Source organism: Lagenorhynchus albirostris, chromosome 12, assembly GCF_949774975.1.
Source record: "Lagenorhynchus albirostris chromosome 12, mLagAlb1.1, whole genome shotgun sequence".
In the NCBI taxonomy this organism is placed as follows: Eukaryota; Metazoa; Chordata; class Mammalia; order Artiodactyla; family Delphinidae; genus Lagenorhynchus; species Lagenorhynchus albirostris.
Window position 1 is genome coordinate 14,126,585 of NC_083106.1, and position 23,889 is coordinate 14,150,473.

At 42.6% G+C, this 23,889-nt stretch overlaps 1 protein-coding gene across 2 annotated transcripts in view; it reads right to left on the minus strand.

Annotated features, from left to right (window-relative positions):
* LOC132530542 (estrogen receptor) overlaps positions 1–13,036 on the minus strand; it is a 107,343-nt gene extending 94,307 nt beyond the window's left edge. Inside the window, exons 1-2 of one of the 2 annotated variants that reach the window (XM_060167744.1) lie at positions 12,907–13,036; positions 12,202–12,723 (exon numbers count right to left, since the gene is read on the minus strand). In XM_060167744.1, the coding sequence (XP_060023727.1) occupies positions 12,202–12,653 (452 nt within the window). In that variant the 5' untranslated portion in view covers positions 12,654–12,723; positions 12,907–13,036. The other variant, XM_060167745.1, reaches the window with a different exon arrangement.
* Between the last annotated feature and the right edge of the window lie 10,853 nt (positions 13,037–23,889).

Genomic DNA, 23,889 nt, shown 5'->3' on the forward strand with positions numbered 1-23,889 from the left:
GGATGTAGTCTAAGATGAAAGTATTGTCACAACTAAATATAAAGATATTACAAGGAATTAAACCAGCCGCCAAGTAAATCAATCAGTGACAGAAGACATCCTGTCAATTTTTGTGCATGATATAGTAGGTTAAAACTGGAGTTCCAGAGTTCACCTTCTAGATTTAGATTCCCTATTTCTCCATTACTGGCTGTGTGAGCTTGGGCAAGTCACTTGCCCTCTCTTAGTTTCTTTGCCCATAAAATGGAATAATAACAGTATCAGCCTCTTATGGTTGATGTAAGGATTCAACAAGATCATCCATTTAAGGCTTACAGCAAGGTGCCTACTGCACTATGGTCAAAAAATACTAGCCACTGCTATTATTAAAGTTATTTCTCCTATTTGTAACAATTTACTCTTTTTGGTTAATTCAACAATTTGGCTCTATAAATTATTAGGCATTCATTCTGTCCAAGGAACTGGGCTGGAACTCTAGGGAGGACCAGGAAATCAGACTCAGCATCTCTGCACAGCCTCACCCACCCTTCTTTGACTGCCTAAATCCTACCTCCATCAAACCTTTCTGGGTCTGTTCCTCAGTAGATGGGAGCCCTCTGTCTGGTTAAGTGCCCCTCCTCAGTGCCTCTAGTGGGTCCCTCCTCTACCACCATTCTAATTCCACTGGTTTTCAATTGTCTATACACTTTTCAGCTCCCTCACTTAACTATGAGCAACTTAATGACACATAAGGTGTCCAATCTCTGTAGCTACCACAGGAGTCAGCATATGATTGACATTTGATAAAGCTTACTGAGTGAATATGTACATTAATTAATAAACTGTATACAATTACTCTAAATTAATCTATAAAATTAATGAAACAATCATTTCATTAATAATGAGTTAATATATGAATGAACATTACTGTTATTAATAATTGGTAACAATTAAATAGACGGGGGAGACAAATCTATTCACAACCATAATGAAAAGCATTCTATGGTGATTTCCATAATACAGGTACCCAAAAAGGTGCTCTATGTGCACAATGAACACTGAAAGAATGCCAGGTGGCATCTGAACTGAAGTGGTGGAGGTGGCATTTGAACTGAACTTTGACTTTTGGGTAGACTCAGCCTAACATAGATGGGACAAGAAGAAAGAAATGTATATTATGTGAGAGATGGAGATGACTGAAGAATGGAAGTGGGAATGTGCCCGTTTAAAATTTTTTTTTTAATTTATTTATTTTTGACTGTGTTGGGTCTTTGTTGTTGCGCGTGGGCTTTCTCTACTTGCAGAAAGCAGGGGCTACTCTTCACTGCAGTGTGCGGGCTTCTCATTGTGGTGGCTTCTCTTGTTGTGGAGCACGGGCTCTAGGCACATGCACTTCAGTAGTTGTGGCTCGCGGGCCCCAGAGCACAGGCTCAGCAGTTGTGGCACACGGGCTCAGTTGCTCCACGGCATGTGGGATCTTCCCGGACCAGGGCTCAAACCCACGTCTCCTGCATCGGCAGGCAGACTCTTAACCTGTGCGCCACCAGGGGAGCCCCTTGAATTTGGTTTTGAACAAGAGTGACAGGAGATGATGAGTTGGAATCAAATTACAAGGGCTTTGAACATGGCACTATAGGATATGCATCTGTTCTGTGATGGTGAAAAGCCACTGAAGGCTTTGAAACAGAGGAAGGACCCAATCAAACGTCTACTTTGGGTAGTAAGCTCAGGTAAACTGGAAAATTAGAGTTTGAAAGCTCAAAATCAGTAAGGAACTATTACAGCAATAATAGACAATTGGCTGTGTGCAGAGAAAAGAGAGAAGGACACGAAAGGCATTTGAGAAGGAGCTTCTTTCTGTGTTTTTGAGACCTGCAAGAAGATGCCTGGTACCGCATTTCTCTGAACTACAGTTGTTCAACATAGAAACACTAGAACTTGTGAATGTGCCTACCAGCCACCTAACACCTTTGCTAGCCATTTTCTAATGTTAAACACAGACTCCTTAGACGAGGGCTGGGCTCGTTATGGAAAAGCAACTTTGGTTTCATCAGTCACAACTGCTGAGCATCAGACACAAAACACAAAGAACCAGAGAGCCCTGGGCCTGTGGGTTGATAGTGCCTCATGATGTAGGGCCTAGAACATCGTGTGGACATCAGAGGAGCCCCATGCTCACTTCAATCAAACAATTGTACTGATACTTAGAGGCTGTATCAACAATGCTAGAGTCTGGTGTGTGGCAACAATCGGAGGAACTAAAGAGAAGAGAACCCTGTTGCGGGGGAAGGTTCAAGGATTTCAATGACCTCCAATTATCTAAACCTTTACCAAAAACCCAAATCATGCCCGCTAATCGGCATAGATGTGTACAGTTGACTCTTGAACGAACACGGGGATTACGGGCACCAACCCTCAGCCCAATCAAAAATCCGAGTAGATACACCTGAAATGAGCAGAATGCTGTACATCAACTGTACTTTAATTAAAAATATTCCTGGTATATCTAATAGCCCTTCTCCACATCCGTGGTTCCTCCTGTATCCCCAGTTCTGCATCTGTGGATTCAGCCAACAGCATATCGTGTAGCACTATAGTACTTATGTTGAAACAAATCTGCCTGTGCGTGGATCCAAGGAGCTCAAACCTGTGTTGCTCAAGGGTCAACTGTATTCGCATTCATGTTTTCGGTCGTTTCCTAATTTCATCTTCATATCCTGTGGCAGAAGTCTGCAACCTCATACTCTTCCATTTGCCTTCTTTGTATCTAGTCAACATCCAATGCAACCGCCTACTTTATACGTTATTTTGGAAAGGTGAGTAGAAATTAACGTTACTGTCATTTTTCTCCTCAGCACTCCTTCCTCCCTCTGCTTCTGAAACCCAAGAGGCTCAGTGAAATGGAGACTTGGAAAACAGGCAGCCCCGGGTACGAAGAGTCTTCCTCTCGGTCAGAACACAGCAAAACCCTGGGGCCACCGTGACAGACAGGCATAGGAAGATTAAATGTGATAACACTTACAGAAGTGCTGGGAGACTTCGAATCAGTGGACTGCCCAGGAGAAAAGCCCATGGAGTTTTTTTGTTTTGTTTTGTTCTCTTAATTGCTTGTTCACGCTTAACCCCCAGGGCAGTTAACCAAACTGCCAAGATACGGCACAGGTCTCAGTAGTTTTTTTAATCATCTGGGTGATTCTGAAATCCTCCTTGATTCTAACGTGCAGCCAGGTTGAAAATCCACTTTTATAGATGCTCTATAAATGCTGGCTTCCATCCCTCTTCCCTCTCTGCGTCCTTCTTCCCGAATCACGGAGAAATTCCCTCCTTGCCCTTGTACGTCATGGCTTCTCCGTAGACTGCTTCCGTCGATTTCAACTACTTCCCTCTCTAGAGTTGCTTCAGTCCAGAATACTTAATGCCTTTCCCTCTTTTTTATTGATTTATTTATTTTTTATTTATTTGGAGTTTATTACAGTTGCTTTGTTTTGTTTTGCTCGCACAGTATCTGGCATACGCTAAGCATTTCTAAAAATACTAGCTTCCTGCTTCCTTTAGGTTGGAAAAGTTTAACTTCTAATCACAATAGGGTATTAAAGTTGATCCCTTGAAGGCAAAATAAACAAATATAGGGAAGTTACAAACATTCCAGACTCTTACAGAGCTCTCATATTCACCTTCTTCAGTGTAGAGTTGCCAATTCCTTTCTAAAGAAGTAATAAAAAATTGTGGCTGGCTACATGCTGGGTGTGTTTTCAGCCCTTGACATCTCTGAAATTTAATCCTTGTTGTTGGGTTTAATCCTCCCAACAACCAAAAGACGTAGGTCCTATTTTGATTGGCATTTTACAATTGAGTAAACTGAGGCACATTGAGCCAGAGATTACAACTGGGCAAGGGTCAAGAAACAAGCTGCTGGTCTCCCAAACCTGTGCTTTCATCACTTTATTATATACAATCAATTCTTGTTACTTGCAAGTCACGTTCTATGAAGTACAGAGTAGAAGCCACAAACACTGAATTAGTGAATACTAAACCATCACTCCTAGGGGAAATACAGGGTTAGGTTCCTGAGAGCCTGTGGTTGTAACATTTTTATGAACCAAGCAATATACAGCCTTGCTTCGTGTGTGTGTGTGTGTGTGTGTGTGTGTGTGTGTGTGTGTGTTTCTGTTTAAAGACATCTTATTTAACATATGTTGTTGACTTGTTGACATTAAAATCATGGCCAACAGCACTGTAACTCATGTTGAATGAAGTTTATCTGACACGTATTTTCTCCATAAGGCACATCACAGCATTCTTGTACTTAGGAACACTAGACAGCACTTCAGCACTATGCTTTTTAAACAGCAAAATCACTAATGAAAAGGACAAAAATGCAAAAAACACACAAACAAAGTGGCACTAAATGGACCTCAAACAGGACACTTGTTTACAGTCTGAGAGCTAAAACAAGCAGGCAGAGCTCACCTCATTTGACCTCAGCTAGGAACGTGCATGTTGGATGACTCAAATTTTTCACTTTGTGCACGGCCGTGCTACTGTGAATGACTGAGAAAGTGCGATGAGTACTGATCGAAGGTTACAAAAATGTCAGCGAGTAAATGCAAATTCATAAAAGTGCAGTCTGTGAATACTGGGAATCACTGAACTTGAAATGCCCAGTGGAGTCCTTTGCATTTTCATTCCTGAGAAAGGGGTATTCGCAAACTCCCCGCATTCTTCCAGTCCCATCTAAACATCTCTTCCTGACTGGCCTTTCTCGCTGCAAGAGACCAGAGGGAATCAGGGTAACTGGCGCTTCCTGCCTACCATGCTTCTAGGGACTTGGTGTGCCATGCACTTTGCCAAGGGCTGAGAGAAATACAGTGATGTAACACAGCCTTTCTGCTTGGACCAGTGCTCAGGGATTCCCCCTGTTAGAAATCCAAGAGGCTTCTGGAGGTCTCTCAAGTTTTGTCAGATAACTAAAGAAAATACCTTCCCATTGTAACTAAATTGTATCCTGTACTCAAATTAGAATGTACATTCTCTCTCTCTGAAGTGCTTGAAATAATCCAGCAGAAATATGTCTTCCCCCCTCCCCCCTCAAAAAAAAGCAGGAGTCAAAGTTAGCATAAAGCACCCTTAAAATCAATTATGTTTCTGTTGTATAGTGAAAGTTTTACCAACAACAACAACAAAAAACTAAAACTAGGGACTTCGCTGGCGGTCCAGAAGACTTCGCCTTCCAATGCAGGGGCTGCAGGTTCAATCCCTGGTCGGGGAGCTAAGATCCCACATGCCTTGTGGCCAAAAACCCAAAACATATCACAGAAGCAATACTGTAATAAATTCAATAAAGATTTTTAAAATGGTCCACATAAAAAAAATCTTCAAAAAAAAACACTTAAAATACCTTCATGAAGTAAGTAAAATGAATCATGGATGTACCTACGACTGTTCAAAGAGGAATGTTTTTGTTGACGAAGTGGGAAGTTACAGTCGGTTTTAAATGCATGGTGTAAGTTCACGTGGATCCAGATTCCTGAAAAGTAGGCCACTGGGAGACCACAGCAAAGGCTGCACTTTTTGTCACCTCCATACCAAATCGACATGCAGAAGCCTGTGGCCCTAGGATTTCACCCACTCATGCAGTAAGACTCCTGGTTGCTCTGTGCTAACACTGATATGTTAACTGCTAGGAATACAAACACACATTTTATTGATATTTCATCTATGCCTTTGATGAGCTACACACTTTGGAACAACGTAGCCGAATGAATGAATGAATGAATGAGCTATGAAAGCAATTTTACTAAGTGAAATTTTCTCCCTGAATTTTTGTTAAGTGTCTATCCTTAAAGACAAGAAAAAATCGTTTTTGAAACTTTTACTGTAGTTAATGCCACTTTTAATGTAGTGAATGGGTTATTAAGGCATATTCTTACACCACTGGCCTTCCCAGGCTAGGGAGGAACTCTGATGAGTCCTGTTCCAAATTTTATTAAAATAACAGACAATAGAGGTCAATAAAGAAATAAACCAGAAAAGATGGGAGGAAAACTGTGGGACTACACAGATGGAGTGACTAAAACAGAGAAGAAAAAAGAAAGCTGGATAGCCGAAAAGAAGCCAAGAAGAGTTTAAAGGGAAGAACAGTAGAAAATAAAGCAAAGAAACAAGAAAATAGGAGAACGGACTATCAAAACAAAGATCAGCAGAGGAAAGAGAAAGGATGCCAATGCCAAAATGACTATTTCTAACACTATTTAGTTGCAGGAAACTAAAAGAGAATTCTCTTTTACTTCCAGGATCTTGAAAGATCGAGTTGCCAAGAAAACTGCCCAGTAAGTAGTGCCTGGCACGCACACATGAAGGCTGCTGGGTCGATGCACTCGCCACTGTTTGGGAACAGGGGGAATGAGGGCGAGGGATGCAGGCTAGAAATGGGATCACAACCACAGAGGCGGAGCCTTCGGGCCAGACAGCTCTGTAGCTTCCAAGCTGAAGGTGAGAATCTGAACATGAAACCTCAGAGATCACTGGCCCGTCTTGAAGGTGACAACTTTGGGAGAACCCTCAAAAAGAAGGACCCTGGCTGAGTTTATCGAGGGCTCACTGGGAAATATCCAGTCCTGAACGTTCCTTAATTAACTTTATTAACTTTCATTGATCTACTATAATTTTCCCAAGCCTAATTCACTGGAGCTTCAAAAAGTAGAAAATGAAAAGACAAAGTCACCTACTATCTCACGAAAGATGACACACTTGATTAAAGGAGAAGATGTGATGGGAACAAACTAAGAACCCAATGTGTTCCTCTAAAAAGTTCAGGGGAGAAACAAAGAAAAAAATCCAGGTATGTTTGGATTTTTCTTTTTTAATTTCTGTATAGCAATGGGAGGTACTTAATAGATTTATGGTATTCATGTTATTGATAGTATTATTATTGAAAATTTTGACTATATATGTAAATTATAACTCCACAAAAATGAGTAAAGTACATTAAAAATTTTTCATTTCTGTTTGGATAGATATCTCCAGGCTACATAATAGGCATCCAGAAATACTACCCCAACTGACTTCGACACCTCCTTGCTGCTAGCATCATAACTGTCATCACCGTCACCCTCTTCTTCTTCCTCCTCTCTGCCGCCACAGCCACCATCATCGTGGATTCCACCATCACACCACCATAATACTTCCAAGAGTCAACCCTACTCCTTCTTATTCAATTATCACTTTGTTACACCATATAAAATTTTGTCATTTGGGACCAGAACAGTTGCCTTTCTAGCCTTCATATTTTTAATAGGGTTTAAACATGTACATATAATTAAAAGTGTTGTTGATTAATGCAAAATGTTCCCCCATAATTCCTACTAATATTCTCTAAGGTGCAGAACTCAGCATTCATGGTTTCTTCTCTCATGAGCTCAAGAATATTATAAAGGTGCTTCCCTTCACCTCCAGCCCACTTAAGTCCTCAGATTTCAGAGGACGCTGTGAGGGTATGTTTTAGGGATGGAGTAGGGGACAGCTCAGACACACCGCTTTTTAAAATGATGTTATCTGTCAATTCATCAGCAGAGTTTAAAATATAAAATAAAACTGCTGGATGATTTTGATGGACTGCCTCCTTTCATGAAATCCTTTACACTTTCACTTTGGCTGGTTTGTGTTCAAGCAGCTGTATTTTGGGGATTTATATAGCATCTTTTACTGGAGTATGAATTTGGGTTCTAAACAGTTGTGGCCACTCTGTTTTCCTTTCTTCGATAAGCAAACTGAGACTTGGAATTAAACCAAATGAGTAATTTGCCTCTATCAAGTCAATGTGTCCTAGAGAAGAAGGGAACACACTTAGCCCTCTCTACTGGGTTCTTCTAAAGTTACATCAAAAATAATACTGAAGTCACTGGGAGGAGTTAGATTTATAATTTTTGTGCTGAATATGCATTTTAGAAAAAATAGAATTAAAATTCATATATTTCCTTACATAAAACTATTATCACAGAATCGGGGTTTTGACTTTTTAAAAAAATGTATCTATAAGATAGATGTTCTTTATGATAACCCAGACTGCAAACAAATGTTGCAGATGGTAATAAAGATTTTATTTAAATTTGGCTTCCACAGAAAATAAGTTCATATTATCATCAATCTATATTTGCAGTGAAACTCCTGATCACCTAAATCAGTTCTTCCCCGCAGTTTTCTTTTAGCTTACAAAAGCACCAGAACAAATATTAATATGTGAATAAAATAATAAAATAGTGATTGCTTGTATAGCTTATGTACTGCTTTCACATATACTAGCTCACTTGACAAAAGTACTAATGTCTTATCATGATCGGAAAGTTTGACATCTTTTATAGTTTTTCCTGAGATCTATTGTTCTTGTCATTGTCAATTTCTTACCCCTGTCTTTTACATCCTTAAAATAATAAGAAACCAAAATGCTGAACCTGAATCTTCCCAAATTATGAATGTCACATCTTAAATATAGTCTCAAAAGTAATCCAGAGATCCAAATTACCGGAGTGTGAGAAAGAAGGTTAGAAAAAGTGGCAATTACCTTTCAGGGGCTTTTTACAAAACACGTACAAGCCACATAGAGTAGGTGAAAATGAAATGGGGTTTGAAGATGTGATTCCATTTCAACCTAAAATATACTCATTCCCCAGACAATATGTGGCTCCTTGAACTAGTCTTAGACCAACACAAAGAGTCAGGTAAACAGGAACAATTTAAATGACTGAAAAAAGTAAGAACAGGAAAAAAGGGTGCTGAGATATCACCTAACTACAAAGAAAGAATTACTCAAAACTGGAAAATTAACCATTCAAATCTCTCCCTAGAAGTGAGCCTTGCTCAAAGTTGAGAAATAGTTCTAAGTGTTCACCAATGCACAAACTAGACACTAAATGTATGCATACAGACAGCAGACAAATCACTAGGGCTTTGGCTTTGATGCAAAAGGTTTGTATATTGGTCAAGTTTTTTGGAGAAGTGGGCAATATTTAGCCTTTAAGAATACTGAGTAATAAAACTGAAATCAGCACAGAGTATTAAATACCTCATTTGAATTTTTTAAAACATAGTGGATATAATTAATTTTCATCTTCAGTTTTATCCAAACTCCCTAAGATGTTTGAACTTGCTAAGGACCCAGGATAAGATAACTCCCACTTGCCTTCATCATGACATTTCAGGTAAGACATATTTTGCAGAGTCACAGCTTGCCTGTTTACAAATTTATTCCCTTTTAATAACAACTTGTTGGTACATGTGACAATCTTTCCCCATTACTATATGTCCAGGGCAGTTTTATCCGTTACGTTTCTTCCTGCATAAATAAGGCTACATATTGTGGCCGAAAGAAGAAAATACCCATAGCATCTTAACGTTAAATGATGTGAACTTCGCATAAATTCTCTGAACATCCCTGTGGGACATTCAAGTGGGCAATCCACACAGTAGCATTTTATAAATGGAAAAGTTAAGAACCAGAAGTAATAAAGCTTAACCTAACTGACCCAAAGTCACCAGCTAATTTGTAAGAGATAAATAAAATAAAGACAATCAAAACTGCTTTTTGATTTGTGTCGCTAAAACAACCAGCCACTTAACTGAACTTTTTGTTTTCTACTGACCATAACATTTTAGGTCAGTAGCTTTCAAACTTCTTTACCTCAAACCACGTAAGAAATACATTTTTAATCACAGCCAGCACAAACAAGCATGTATAATTAAAACAAATTTTCAGGAAACAAAACCTTCCCTTATTAGATATTACCCATTCGGCTATTTTCTATTATATTCTTTTCTATTTTATTCCTTTAAAAAAATGTTCTAGACTCACTAAACTAATTTGGTGATCCTCTGGGTCATGACAAGCAGTTTGAAAACATTGTTTTTGGCCCCCAAAACTTTTGGTAACTACTGAAGAAAATGAGAGGTTCCTAAAAGAATCTAATCAGTTCTTTTTACCCAGAGTCAAACAGCAAAACTGAGAAGGGGAAAAATATTAAGTAACATCTGTCTATTTGAAATAACTCTATTTCACAGAGCCTTCTTTTCCTCCCTGGGTAATAAAGGCAGAATTCAAACAAAAAAGACAGGATGTTATGGTAAATAAACGACAAAGGAAAAAAAATGATTCTAAAACTGAATTTCCACACAGAATCCCATGTGTATGAGTTTTTCACCTTATTTTTTTAAGTTCCATATTTTTTTTATTATTCTAAAAGTATCTGAATATCATCTAATGCAAAAAGTTTAAGATGGGGCATGTTATAGCGCTATTATTTGCCACTGAGATGATGAACAATTTTGAATAAAACGTGATTCCCCTCTTTATTTGACCATGCTCACTTTGTAATTATCAGCAAGGCAGTAAATAATCCACTGAGAAGCAGCCTCATTAGTGCCCATTGAAATTCAGTGGCATTAATTTGCAATAAAAGAACTGAAAATTAAATGGAAAAGAAAATAGTTTCTGGAGTCTACCGTAAGGTTATGGAATTCACATCATACCACTGCCTTCCTTCACAACAAGGAGTTTAAAAGGTTTGAGTTAGACTTAATCGTTATACTTTGTTCTAACACTTTTTTTTTTAAAAAGTGGGCAGAATTCTTTTTTGTTTTCCATTTTAACCCTGAATTAAAACAAGTTAAATTAACGTGATAGATGCCAACTTTTTAAAGGTTTGTTCATTGTTTGTCTTCTGAGGAATAACTCAGGCTGGACCTGCTTGGCTGTGGGATGTTCTAAAGTCCTTTGAGGGGCTGAGGGATGTGTAGTATGTTCAGATACCCCAAGAGTCTGCCTTCACAATCCTCTGGGGCCACCCTGCACCTTCCTCCTATTTCTTCTGCTACAAATATCTGTGGATATAGAACACTGAATGGAAAATCGGTCCACAGCTTGCTATACAGAAAGATCTGGGTGAAAGTGGAAGGCGAGTCCAGGCACCAGTGTACAGTCAGGCAGTGCCTAACTCAGCACCCAGCCACGTGGGTGCCCTGAGGCCTCCCAGTGGCACCTAGGGCACAGGTATTCACCCGGACCACCTGCCTAAGCCTTCCTCAAGTCCATCACGAAGAGAAGGGAGACGCTGTCAAAAGGAAAATGGGAGGAAGAGGGGAGAAGGAAAGTATAATCTCTACAAGCAAAAATAAATAAGGACACAAAACATTTGCCTCTTAAGTCACAAAAGTGCCCCAAACTACCAACTGCTTCTTCTCCCTTGAAGGAAAAGCACAGAACTGGGCTGAAACCCTGCTCCCCAGTCCTGGGGCATTCTCCTCCCTGGTAGGCCAGAAATGAAACTTAGCTGTCAGGAAAGTATTTCAAAACACTCGAGCTTCGATGTGGCATGTGTTAAACCCACAGGACACTTATAAATCTCTGGCTGTCAGAAGTCTTCTGTCTGCCCTGACACGGACTCAGCCGGGTAACTCAGAAATCAGAAACTCCTTAAGAGCCATTGAACTCTATTGCTCCTCTGAGCAGCGCAAGTCGATCCTACAGCCCTCCAAGGTGGGACGGGGAGGGCGAGGAAAGCAGTGCTAGGAATCGCTTCCCAAGGGAATCACCTTCACCATCATTATCATCACCATCATCATAGCGTGCATATTTCCACCCCGAAATTCTAGGAGAAAGTTAATTTTGCAAGCACATTAAAACAAAATTGTAAAATAATACTAATAATATAAATAAATAAAATTCTGAGCTCCGCCAGCCCCAGACACCTTCAGCCTTAAATACCAAAGCGGGACATTTTCTAGGGACTCAGAGCACCTTGTGTTTATTTGCTCTGGGGTGTTCCCCACACACACACACGCTAATAACCTCTGCTTTGCACAGTTTTCCAATATTTGTTTAGCTAGGAAGCACACGGGGTTTCGGATCTGCTTCTCACGCAGACACTGGGGGCGGGGGGGGGGCGTGGAGAACAGAATGCTGCTGTGTTTTGTTTTTTTTTTTTTTTAAGCCGCCAGGCCAGAGAACTTGACTCTCGAACGCGAGATCCCCGCGTGACCCTGGGCCGGGCCGCGCGCTAGCCCTCGGGTCGCGCGTCCGCGGTTCCGGCGGCGGCCGGGTTGCTGGGCGCCCGGCCCCGCGGCCTGCGGGCCCCGCTCCCTCCCGGCGGCGCGGCCCCTCGCCCCCCGCTCCCTCCCGCCGCCGGCCGCGCGGCGGCCACCCCGACGTGGCGCGGCGGGCGGCGCGGGTACCTGTAGAAGGCGGGAGGGCCGGCCTCGCGCACCGCATAGCCGCTCGGCTCGTTCTCCAGGTAATAGGGCACCTGTTGGCCGTGGGGATGCAGGAAGGGCGAGAGCTGCGGCGGCGGGTGCAGGAGCACCAGCGGGCTCGGAGACACGCTGTTGAGCGGCGGGAAACCCCCCAGGCCGCTGGCGCCGAACGCGGCCGCCTCGGACCCGGGGCCATAGGCGAGGCCCGACTGGCCGTAGACGGGCGCGGAGGCGGCGGCCGCGGCGTTGAAGTCGTACGCGGCGCCCTCGGGGTAGTTGTACACGGCGGGCTTGCTGCTGTCCACGTACACCTCGCTCAGGGGCCGCTCCAGGGGGATCTTGAGCTGCGGGCGGTTCAGGGGCTCCAGCTCGTTGGCTTGGATCTGGTGCAGCAGGGCCATGCCAGACGCTTTGGTGTGCAGGGTCATGGTCATGGTCAGTGGCCGCGGGCAAGGCGCAAACCGTCTACCCCCGCGGCAGAGGGCTCAGCAGCCGACCGGCCACCTGGAAGAAGAGCACAGCCCGCGGTTAGAGGCGGCGCAGCGCATGTCCCGCCGCAACGCGAGCTCCGGCCCTTCCCCGGGAGCGGGCCCGTCCGATGGAGCGGGCCGGCCGGATGCGAGCAAGTGCAGCCCGGCGCGAGCGCGCTCCGCCAACTCCCGGGCTCGGGTCTCCAACTTTAAGTACCGGTCTCCCGAGCTCGTATGCATTACAGAGGTGCTGGAAGCCGGCCAGGGGCTGTTGCCTTGCCCTGACGTTGGCTTAAACATCACTCCAGGCGCAGCTCGTTTTGGAGCGATCCCAAAGAGCAGCTTCCCTGAACTTTACTTTACTTGTCGCTGCTGGATAGAGGCTGAATTTCACTGCAGGAGGGCGGGGGAGCCGAGGGATCTCCTAAAGGTGGCCCAGAGAAGACGGGGTTTAAAACAAACTCGGAAGACTAATCCAGGGGCCGGCTTTCTCTAACGTGCTACCTTATGTGCCCCGTGCCAGGCTCCAATCTATCTCTGTTTGTCTCTCTTACTGTTTGATTCACGCTCCTCGTTGGCTGGAAATATGTAGTGTGTACATAGAATGACCCTGGGGAGGACCACTCTGTAACCGAGATACGGCAGATAGAGTGGGGTATGCGGTTGAATATGCAGACAGCTATATTTAGCAGCTGCCGGGACTGATGGGGGGAAGGGGGTGGAGATTCAAGGTGTACATATAAGAAGAGCCGCGCTTTGCAGCAGGAGAGCGCTGCCCGACCTCAGTTTTCCTCATCTTCAAAATTCTCCCAAAGTGGTCCCCTCCAGCCACGACCTTCTGAGATTCTCCCAGCCCGACTCGTCTGTTTGTGCTGGACCACAGTACTGTACTTGCTCCCAATAGGAATTCTAATGTGAATGACGATTTACAAAAACCTTCCGTTAGGCGGACATGGGTCTTCATGCCTTCCACTGATTATGCAACCAAAACTTCAGAAAACCGAATATGAAACGTGACCTTACCATAAAAAAAATAACCTCAGGTCATTAATCAAATCTTTGGCAATCAGGTTACACTGTTGGTCTAACCAACAAATTTTAAAAGGCAATGATACATTTCTGTTCTTTCATCCTATGACTGGACCTTCTTGGTTCCCTTGGACTAGGATATGCAGAATCAAATATCCAGATTGAAAGAGAAATAGAAAAAAAGTTTTGTATTGAATTAAAAAGTAAACACGCTCAAGTACATTATATATATATATATATATAACATAATATATACTACTATGTACTATATAGTATATAATTGTATATATAAGGATATACTAAAAAGATATGGTCAATATATTGTGCACCTATAATCTTGGACAGTTTATACTTTTTAATAAACTTCCTTTGCCCCAGCCTAATGAACTCTGGTATGACCATCAGATACTTTGCTTTAACTGCTATACCAAACACCTGACAGAATACCTGACAAAATGTTTGTGTCATATAGAAATGACAAGGATGCTGTTACTGACAGTAATATTTTGGGATATCTTTATACTAATAAGCACGCATTTTACCTAATTCTTACAAGAACAGACATACCATTTGGGGGTAATATGCAGATGCAGCTGATTTAGTATGAAGCCAAAATTGAGCTCAGCAACAGTAACTATAGATTGTAAGCAAAGAAAGGGTTAAAAACACATTAGGTGAATCACAGATATTTCTCTTTATGGCCAGCAACCATTACTTTCCAAAGCAATTTTTTTACAGATGACTTCGTTTCGGTAAATCACACTTTCAATTTTCAAATGTCTTTCTAAAACCCATGCAAAAGCACTTCAGAGGGCTCTTAAAAATCTGAACCTGCCGAATTATATGTAAATTACACAAAGATCCTTACAAGTCCTGAAAGCAGAAGGAGATGCGCACATAAACCCATGGAAAACAGCAAATCCTCGTCTCCCTGCTAGGATACAGACACTGGCCAGAAAGGTAAGTTGCTTTCTCAAAATGCTAAAGCTACAAAGAGAAATCAAAACAATCCTACCCTGCTGGATCAAGAGCGTCTTTCCAGAAACGTTCCATGGGCTTGTAGAAGTCAAGGGCTGAGACAGTGAGAATGAAGGAAAGAATGTGCTCACATGTGCCTGTGGCTCCGTGTGTGAGCAAGGCAGAGCGTGTGGGGCTGTGTTTGTATGTGGAATGGCAGGGAATCGGGAAGCAGCCAGTAGGCAGGGCACTTGGCAGCCCCTCCCGGCAGGCACAGCAACTGGGCTGCTGCACAGAGATGGACGAATGGCCGTGGGGAGTGAGGAGAAGCTTGCTGTCTGCTCCTGGGGAGAGAGGTGGCACACTCAAGTCAGCATGACTGGGGAGAAGCAAAACTCCAGCCCTTTTTGCTCCTTATATTTCAAGCCTAGGAAGTGCCCCATGTTTTCTGCTGCCATCCTAGGCAAGAAGGGAAAGCAGGCTTGCTGTAAATCATAGGCTTACGCTAAAATAGGATGCCAGTCAAAAGTGCGTAGATATCAAGTTTACAGAATGTGACACGGGCGGTTTTTCCTGAAGAATATAATTTAACAATAAAAGCCTTCTGGGATACACTTGGATCCGACGCCTTGCTGGCCCCAGCCCCCAGTCTCTGAACAGACACACTGTTGCCTTGCCTCTGATTGCACCAGGAAACCAGACTTTGGAAGAAATGTTTTGGCATTCTAGGGATGTGTTTCCAACTGAAACATAATATTCCTCCACCTCGTTAACCAAACCCACAAACCTTTCCATGAATAGCTCAGTTGACTGCTTTCTGTAAACATGAAAAGATATATTATTAAAAGCCCAGAGTAGGAAGATAAGACAAAGGTGGGTACCTTTGTTGAACTGATTTGAGGCTTTCTGGTTCTAGAGGCACTGATCATGGGGAAAGGGTCTCTCATTTCTCAATGGTGCCCACATGGGTCCACCAGGTTCTCAACTTTTCTCTTGACCATGCTGCTAACACACAAGAAGAAGGTGCTCCTAGGGGCCCTCACCCAGTGTCTCAGGACATGTGACACCTAGTGGAGCCTTTGTTGCCAGACATTAGTCACTGCCTTGGGTATTAAATGACTCTAATCACAATGCCAGGAGTGGCCAGTCTCTGGCCTGGGACTCTATGCAGTTACCAAGAGATTTATGAGTGACTCTTGAGACCAGTACAAAGAAAGGAGTTAAAAGTTACTTTTTTTTTAAGTTGGAAAAATGTTAATGATGTCATAATGCAAATATATATTTTGTGCTTTGAAAGACCCAAAATATTGCAGTATTGGAGCACAGAACCCTTTGTTGTTGATGGTGGTGAATCCTAACTCCTCCTTTAGGTCAGCCATGGCCACCCACGCACTAGGCCAGTCCAGAATAAAACAGGAATGTGCAAGGAAGGGAGGAGAGGGAAGGGAAGGAAGGAAGGAGAGGAAAAAAGAAGACAGAAAGGAGGGGAGGATGGAGGACAGGGACTTTGCAGATATTCTCCTTGAACATGGGAAGGATAAGGAACCTCATTATCTCTTCACAGACTTTGCTTATTCTGAAGCTAACCATCAAAGTTAATTCAAGATGTCCAATAAAGGCAGTTTTCCTGAGCACTTTCTTTCCAGCATTCTCTTTCCTGTTCCTGGTAAGAGCCGTCTCCCAGGCTTAATGAGACTGGGTGGGAAAAGACACTGCACCTTTTTGCCAATTTTCCTCTAGTGCTTCTGGCAAACAGCCTCACAGTCCTGCCCCCGGCCCCCTCCTCTTCCCTTCCTCCTCTTCTCCATCCTCTCCCTGCTGCACAGACTCACACTCCCCCGCTCTGTGACTTCCTGACACTTGCAGGTGAACTAGCATCAAGTGTGTTTCCCTAGCTCCACCCCTGAGTGCATCTCCAGACCCACTTTTCCAGCAGTCTCCTGGGCATTGCTGGCTTCTTCCAAATATGGGTCATCATTCTCTCTCCTCCAGACATGGGGTTCCCCTCAACCCCCCAGTCTGTGAAAAACATCCCTATCCCTCCAGTTGCCTAGATTAAAGTCTCACAGTCTTCTTTGAGGGCTGTCTTTCCCTTGCCTTCCACACTCCTGACTATTCTAGCTTTGCGATTTCTCCCTCTCCCTGACATTCCTATGGCCCTCCTGCAGCCCCTCGTTACCTTACCTGTTGTAAGAGCCTCGTAGGGACATCTGCCTCCTCCCTCCCCCTCACTTCTTCCTAGATCCTGCTGCCTTTTATTTCCTTGGTTTTTACAGCTTTGAGATCCATTTTCTCATGACCCGGCTCTACTCTTCACCCAGATCATAGCTTCCTCCGACGTTCAGGCCTTCCTCTCTTCCCATAATATCCTGTCTAGTGTACCTCCCCGTGATGTGAGGCCAATGCTTCAGCCAAAAGAAAAAAACAACTTGACACTCCAAGCACTCAAAGCTTTCCTGATGCCATTCTCTCTGCCTACAAACCCCACTCTGCTGGCTTGTCAGCGGAAAGCCTTTTTGAAAGCCCCCCCCAAATGCTATCACATCGAAAATGCCTTTATTCCTTATTCAAAAGTAATTTCCTCTCCTTTGAACACCAGTGGTATTTCTCATGCATGTATTGGGTTGCCCAAAAAGTTCGGTCGGGTTTTTCCGTAACAGCTTACAGAAAAACCCCAATGAACGGTTGGGCCAACCCAATATTACATTCATTCTTGAATTCGTTATTTATATATACTTTTATCCCCTCATCTTGCTAAGAAGTTCCTTGAGGACAGGGTCTGCAAAGAGTTATTTGGGTATTTTCTGAGTGCCTAGCCCTGTGCCTGGTCATATGAGATCATCAAATATTGGCTAATTTATTCATCCAGATACTTAAAAGGATAAAATAGTATTATATCTATCTGGGTAACCCATCTCTAAAAGCTAACTTTCCAAGTAACGTTCTCCCATTTTCAAACTGTTTTTGCTAGACAATTATCTTGGTATCCTCATACTGACTGAGGCCATAAAGTCACAATTCAAATTCATACAGTCTTGGGGATTAAGCCTGCAATTCTTGGCAGCACGATTCGCGAGAGAGCTCTGAATTTTTAGTTCATAACCAGATAATACTGTGACCAAACAAAGTTTCTTCTCTAGCTCCATTAAAAGCTTTTTACATTTACAAAAACATGATTCCTCCAACAGAAACATGAAAGAAAATAAAAGTGGAAATATTTCCAAAGTAGCTTACACTCCTAGAAATGGTTCCTTCAGTCTGAGACATGGAGCTCCAGCCCTGTTCAACTTGACTATTATTATTTTGATCATAAATGCTCTGTTTGGGAGTTTTCGTTGCACATTTATTTGACACCATCTATTTTTCTCTAAAGTAGAAGAAAAATAACTTCCTTTTAAATTTCTGCCTTTAAAAAAATGTTTCATACTGCTTATTTTAAGGGCTTTTGATTAGCTCCTAGAGTTTTTTTCAACTGACCTTTGATTTTTGTCTTATGAATTAAAATTTGTATGCAGTGAAATGCACGTATCTTATGTGTACAGTTTGACAAGTTTGGATATGCCCATGGGATGACCATCTTAATGAAATCATAGAGTATTTCCACCACTCAAGAAAGTTCCCTTCATGGCTTGTTTTAGATAGCACCTAACCCCTACAGGCAACCACTCTTCGGATTTCTATCATCATAGATTTATTTCGCCTCCTGGCCCAAAATGTGGACCATGACCTCTTACATATTGGAGAACATAATATACTGCATTTCCGACCAATAACATAACAGTCCAGTGCTGGGCATGCAGCATTGCCCGGGTACACAAGTCAGCAAGGTACAGAGCTATGCTTCCCTCAGTCAGACCCCTCTCCCTGGAAGCAGCTCCCTCAAGGCCACAGAATTTTACTAACACGCTATTCCTGGACCTTTTTCTATAGCAGGCTTTACGTGATCAGATGCTACAGAAGCCTGCAGAGATACGAGTCAATGAGGAGCAAAGGAAATCAGGATTCTCTGGCGTGTTCTTAAACAGCCACTCCAAAAGCTAAAATTTAAAAATTGTAATGATTTTTAAGCCAAGAATCAAACCCCAAATCCTTATTCTAATGAAACTTAGCACCTCAGATGCCATTTCCTGTCTTCCTACCCAGAACCTGATGGAGACAGTTTGGATTTTTCGTTGCCAGGCAGAATGGCTACTCTTTATTGTGAATCAATGAGTGATTCCGATTTAATTCTCCAGCTTAATAGAATTTAGTAACTTTCACGTTACATTTTTTAGAGAATTGTTTATGTAATTTAACTATATAGCATGTGGCATAAGACAGTTTAGAAAGTACTTTCTCTAGAAGTACCATGAGTGGTGAAAGAATTCCAATTATTCCAATTATTATTACCCCGTGTCCCACTCTCTCCCTTTATCTGTTGTTTACTTGAGGAATCTCATTGCCAGCTTAGGGTATTATTTCTCTGTGGAGAGCAATAACCAGATTGTGCCTAAATTCAAGTACTATTGGTACTATTATTCAAATAGTACTCTCCACTGTTAAGGAGGGCCTTTGCACACACACACACACACACACACACGCGCGCACACACCTGGCAATCAACCAGGAACCTGGCCCAATTTCAGAACCAGCCTTATTCAAATGGTAAAACAAACAAAACAGAAAAGGAGATGTGTACATTTTGAGCCTTTTCGGGTCTTTCTTCCTATTTGGACCACACTCATCTGGATAACTGGCTCCCTCAGCACCCAGCCCCCTAGGCTAGCCATGCTTACCAGTGTTCGCCCCTTCTCCCAACCCCCTCAGTTATAATCCTACTGTCTCAAGAGAGTGATATAGTTATGAACATGCCAAAGAATAACTCATGTATTCAATTCACTCAAAAAATATTGCTTACCTACCGTTTACCAGGGCCATGTCTAAGTGCTGGGCCTTGTCTTAGTTAGCTCAGGCTGCCATAACAAAAGACCATAGACTGGGTTTAAGCCACAGAACAACAGAAATTAATTTTTGCACAGGTCTGGTGGCCAGATATCCAAGATCAGGGTGCCAGCTTGGTCAAGTTCTACTGAGGACTCACTTTCTGGCCTTCTCCCTGTGTTCTCCTACGGTGGGGAGAGCTCTCTATTCTCATAAGGCCACAGTCCTGTTGGATTAGGCCTCCACCCGTGAACTCATTTAATCTTCATTACTTCCTGAAGATCCTATTTCCAGATACAGTCACGTTGGAGGTTAGGGCCTCAACATATGAATTCAGGGAAGACACAGTTAAGTCCACAGTTGAGTCCACCCAAACATAAACAACAAACGTCTCTGCCCTCAGAGAGCTTCCTTCCAGAGCTTTAGTATTTAGTCCTTCTTTCATGGCCCCTCCTACTCACCCTCGTCCAAGAGCATCTCTGCCTCTGTCTGCCCACAGATGTTGGTATTCCTCTAGGTTCAGCCCCTAGGCCCTCTTGTCCCCTCTATACTTCTCCCTCTGGATGATCTCAGCCACTCCCAGGGTTCTAAGATTCATCTGTAGATTGAAGACTTAAAAATAGAAATCTCCAACCAAGAGCTCTCTGCTGGCTAGGAGCCATTTCCAGATGCCTCTTAGACATTTTTACTTACATGTTCATTCATTCAATAAATACTTCCTGCATACCTACTATGCGTTTGCCATTAGAAGCTCAACTTGTTCAAAATTAACTTACCTCTTCCCCAGACCTGTTCCTCCCTCTGTTTCCTATCTCAGCAAATGGCATTGCTGTTCATGTAATTGTGCAAAGCCAGAAAAGGATCCAGCCTTCAGCCTCGACCCTCTTTCTCACTCCCTACAGTTGATCTCTCACAAATCTTTTTTACTTTTGTCTCCTTGATCTCTTCTGAGTCTACTCCCTTTTTTCATCGTCATTATTATTTTCAGGCTGCTCCCTTCTCTCCCAAGGCCTCCAGCCTTTTTCTTCCCCTATCCATTCTCCATACTATGGGAAGTGTAGTCTCTCTCAAGAGCAAAAGGACTTGAATTATTATTCTCATTTCTCCAGCGTTCTCTCCCACAGGTACTGTGTTCCTGCCATATTGAGTTATTTTCAAGTTCCTCAAACTCTGTGGACTCCGTCTGAATCTAAATATTCATATTTTCAATTCACCTTACCTGGAAACTTCCTCCTATTTCTTTTCATCTGACTTAGTCCTACCCATCCTTTAAGTCTCCCTTGAGATATCACAGCCACCAGGAAGCCTTCCTTGATATCCTCGATTTTCTTCGGGGCCTGTCTATGAATGCTCCCTAAAAAACCCTGGTTATGGCTCTTATCACGCTGTTGGAATTTCCTGTGTATTTCTCTGTATCCTCCCACTGACCTATAAATTTTTAAAAGGCACAGAGGGACTGTCTTTTTCCAAGTCATGAGCCCATCGCTTAGTAGAATGCCTGATGCATTGCTGGCCCCAATAAATACTATTTGAATAATGAATGTTTATACTCCTCCCAGATATCACATTTGCATTGTTAACTGAATTCCTCAATAACTTAATCCGAAAGGAGTGAATATAACGGCAAGAACTCAGAACCAGAGCTTAGAGGAGAATTTGGAAGCAGATTCATATTTTCTAGAACAACTCAGATTTCTTATCTCAGGCTATTAGAATTAATAGCCCCTTGGGCTTCCCTGGTGGCGCAGTGGTTGAGTCTGCCTGCTGATGCAGGGGACACGGGTTCGTGCCCCAGTCCGGGAAGATCCCACGTGCCACGGAGCGGCTGGGCCCATGAGCCATGGCCGCTGAGCCTGCGCGTCCGGAGCCTGTGCTCCGCAACGGGAGAGGCCACAACAGTGAGAGGCCCGCGTACCGCAAAAAAAAAAAAAAAAAAAAAAGAATTAATAGCCCCTTTATGGGTTGTCAAGCCCAAGCTCTTAATTGTATCCATAAAGAAAGGTCATACTTGCTGAATGTCTAGTCCAGGAGAACTGGACTAGAATCTGGGTCTCCAAGTTTAGGGTACATCATTCTTTCTACCACAGCCCTATTCTCTCCCTGTTGATATTTCATTCTTTCTTCTTTTAGTGTGGGCCATGATCAGTATAATCAAACTGAGACATAATGTTAATGGCTCAGTGGGCTATTCTTAGAGTCTTAAAATTTTCCAGCTCTGGAAAACACAACAAGACTGCTTCACATTCTCAAGTCACTGGTAAAGAAATGGGGAGGAGGGTTTGGGAACCTAAGTTAAAAACATTGAAACAACTTGTGTTCAGAGAAATAGCTTGCCTTATGAATATGAGGAAACGAATTTTCATGCATTACTCCTGGAAGAGGGTTCATTAAGGTCTGACCTTTATACCTACATCATTCAAATCAAACTTTCTAGCTAAAGGAAAACTTTATATCCTTCCTGTATCTTCTAACTTGTACAGACTTGCAAATATATCTTTAACCCCCAAAATTGCTTTACTGTATTTGACACATTCCAATTTCCAAGAGAATCTAATTTGAAAGATACCTTTCCAGTTTGCTATCATACTCATCACAGGAATTACATTATGATCCACAGGTGCTAGCCTTCCTGAAAACCGTAGCTTCTTAACTGGAAAGATTGTTGGGAATAACATTATAGACACTAGATTCAGAAGAATGTAGCGGCACACTTTTGGTTGATTCTCAAATAAAAACATTACTTTTCATGACACTTGCCAGCAACTTTTTGTACCATAAATACAAAAAAAAAATTCTACAAACTTTTATGCCTTATGCTAATAAATGGCTAAAATGTACAAATTGTCGGTTTTTTTCCCCTTTTCTCCACCCTGCCCTTCTTCTCAATTTTCTGTCCTTAATACATCTCTACCTCTTCCTTATGTGCTGTCAAGCCTACCTCTTCTCTGAGGCCAGCCCTAGGCAACAGAGGTCACCCCAATGAGGCCCAGAATTCTAGTCCAAACTCACAGCAGAAAAAGATGTCTGCCAAGGGACTTCCCTGGTGGTCCAGTAGTAAAGAATCCGCCTTCCAAGGCAGGGGACGCGGGTTCGATCCCCGGTCGGGGAACTAAGATCCCACATGCCGCAGGACAACTAAGCCTGCGTGCTGCAAACTACAGAGCCCACGCGCCCTGGCGTTCGCTCACCACCACTACAGAGAAGCCCACGCACCACAAAGAAGAGTCCTCGCTGCAATGAAAGATCCCGCATGCCGCAACTAACACCCAAAGCAGCCAAAAAATAATAATAATAATAATAATAAAGAAAAAAATGCCTGCCCAGCCACTGTGTTCCCTCTCACATGTGTGATCTCAACTCCTTTGCCTCCCCTTTCAACACTCCTGGTCACAACATTCCTTCAACACAACCTTCTCAGGTCTCGATTTGGGTGGGTTGCCCAGAGTTCAAGTTGTACAACTCTCCACTCTCCCAACCCCCATCCCATCCAAATTCTAGCTTGTTCAAAGTCTTAACTTCAGCCTGCAGTTTATAGGAACATATCTGATTGAACTAATTTCCATTCTCACTTCACATGCAGGTATTTGAATTTTTTAAAAAGGGAAATCTTATTAAACTAAGGAAATCTCTACTTGTAGATTTGCAAAAGGGCCTGGGAGGAGGTATCTCTAGGTAAGGCATAGCCTGTGTTTTTCTTTCTCAAGCTGTCCGAAAATTCCAAACAGGAAGGAGCGATATCAAACTATCTCTTGATTAACCCCCAGAGTGCCTGAGGGAATTGTTTTTCACATTTCAACGAGGCTGTGTCCTTACCCTAACCAGTACTGTCTTTGTTCTTGTGTGAGCAATTAACGATCTATAATAAACAAGCCCAAGCAGTGCCTGGGGGCAAAGTTATGGCTTTCATAAGATATGTTCCATAACAGTCAAATCAAAGGAACTAATGACTTTCCCAAAGAAAAACTGAAGGTGAGACTATTCCAAATACCTAAAATTTACTTCCTTGCTACATTGAGATGCTAGAGACAGAAGAACATAAAAAGCAATAAAGTCATTTTCTGAGTGAAAGTTTAGGTCTAACAGTCCCATTCCCACTGGTTTTTCCTTCATGCAAAATGTGGTCTTTGACTCTTTCTGACGTGATCATTTAGCTTTTTCAGAATGGGCGTAAGAAAGATTGAACTAAATATAGCTCTTGCTCAAGAATCTGGACATGCTTATCCTTGAAAATAATGCTACATTCATTCAAATCAATGTTTCTCAATCAGCCCAAACTCACCCTTCACTCTATACT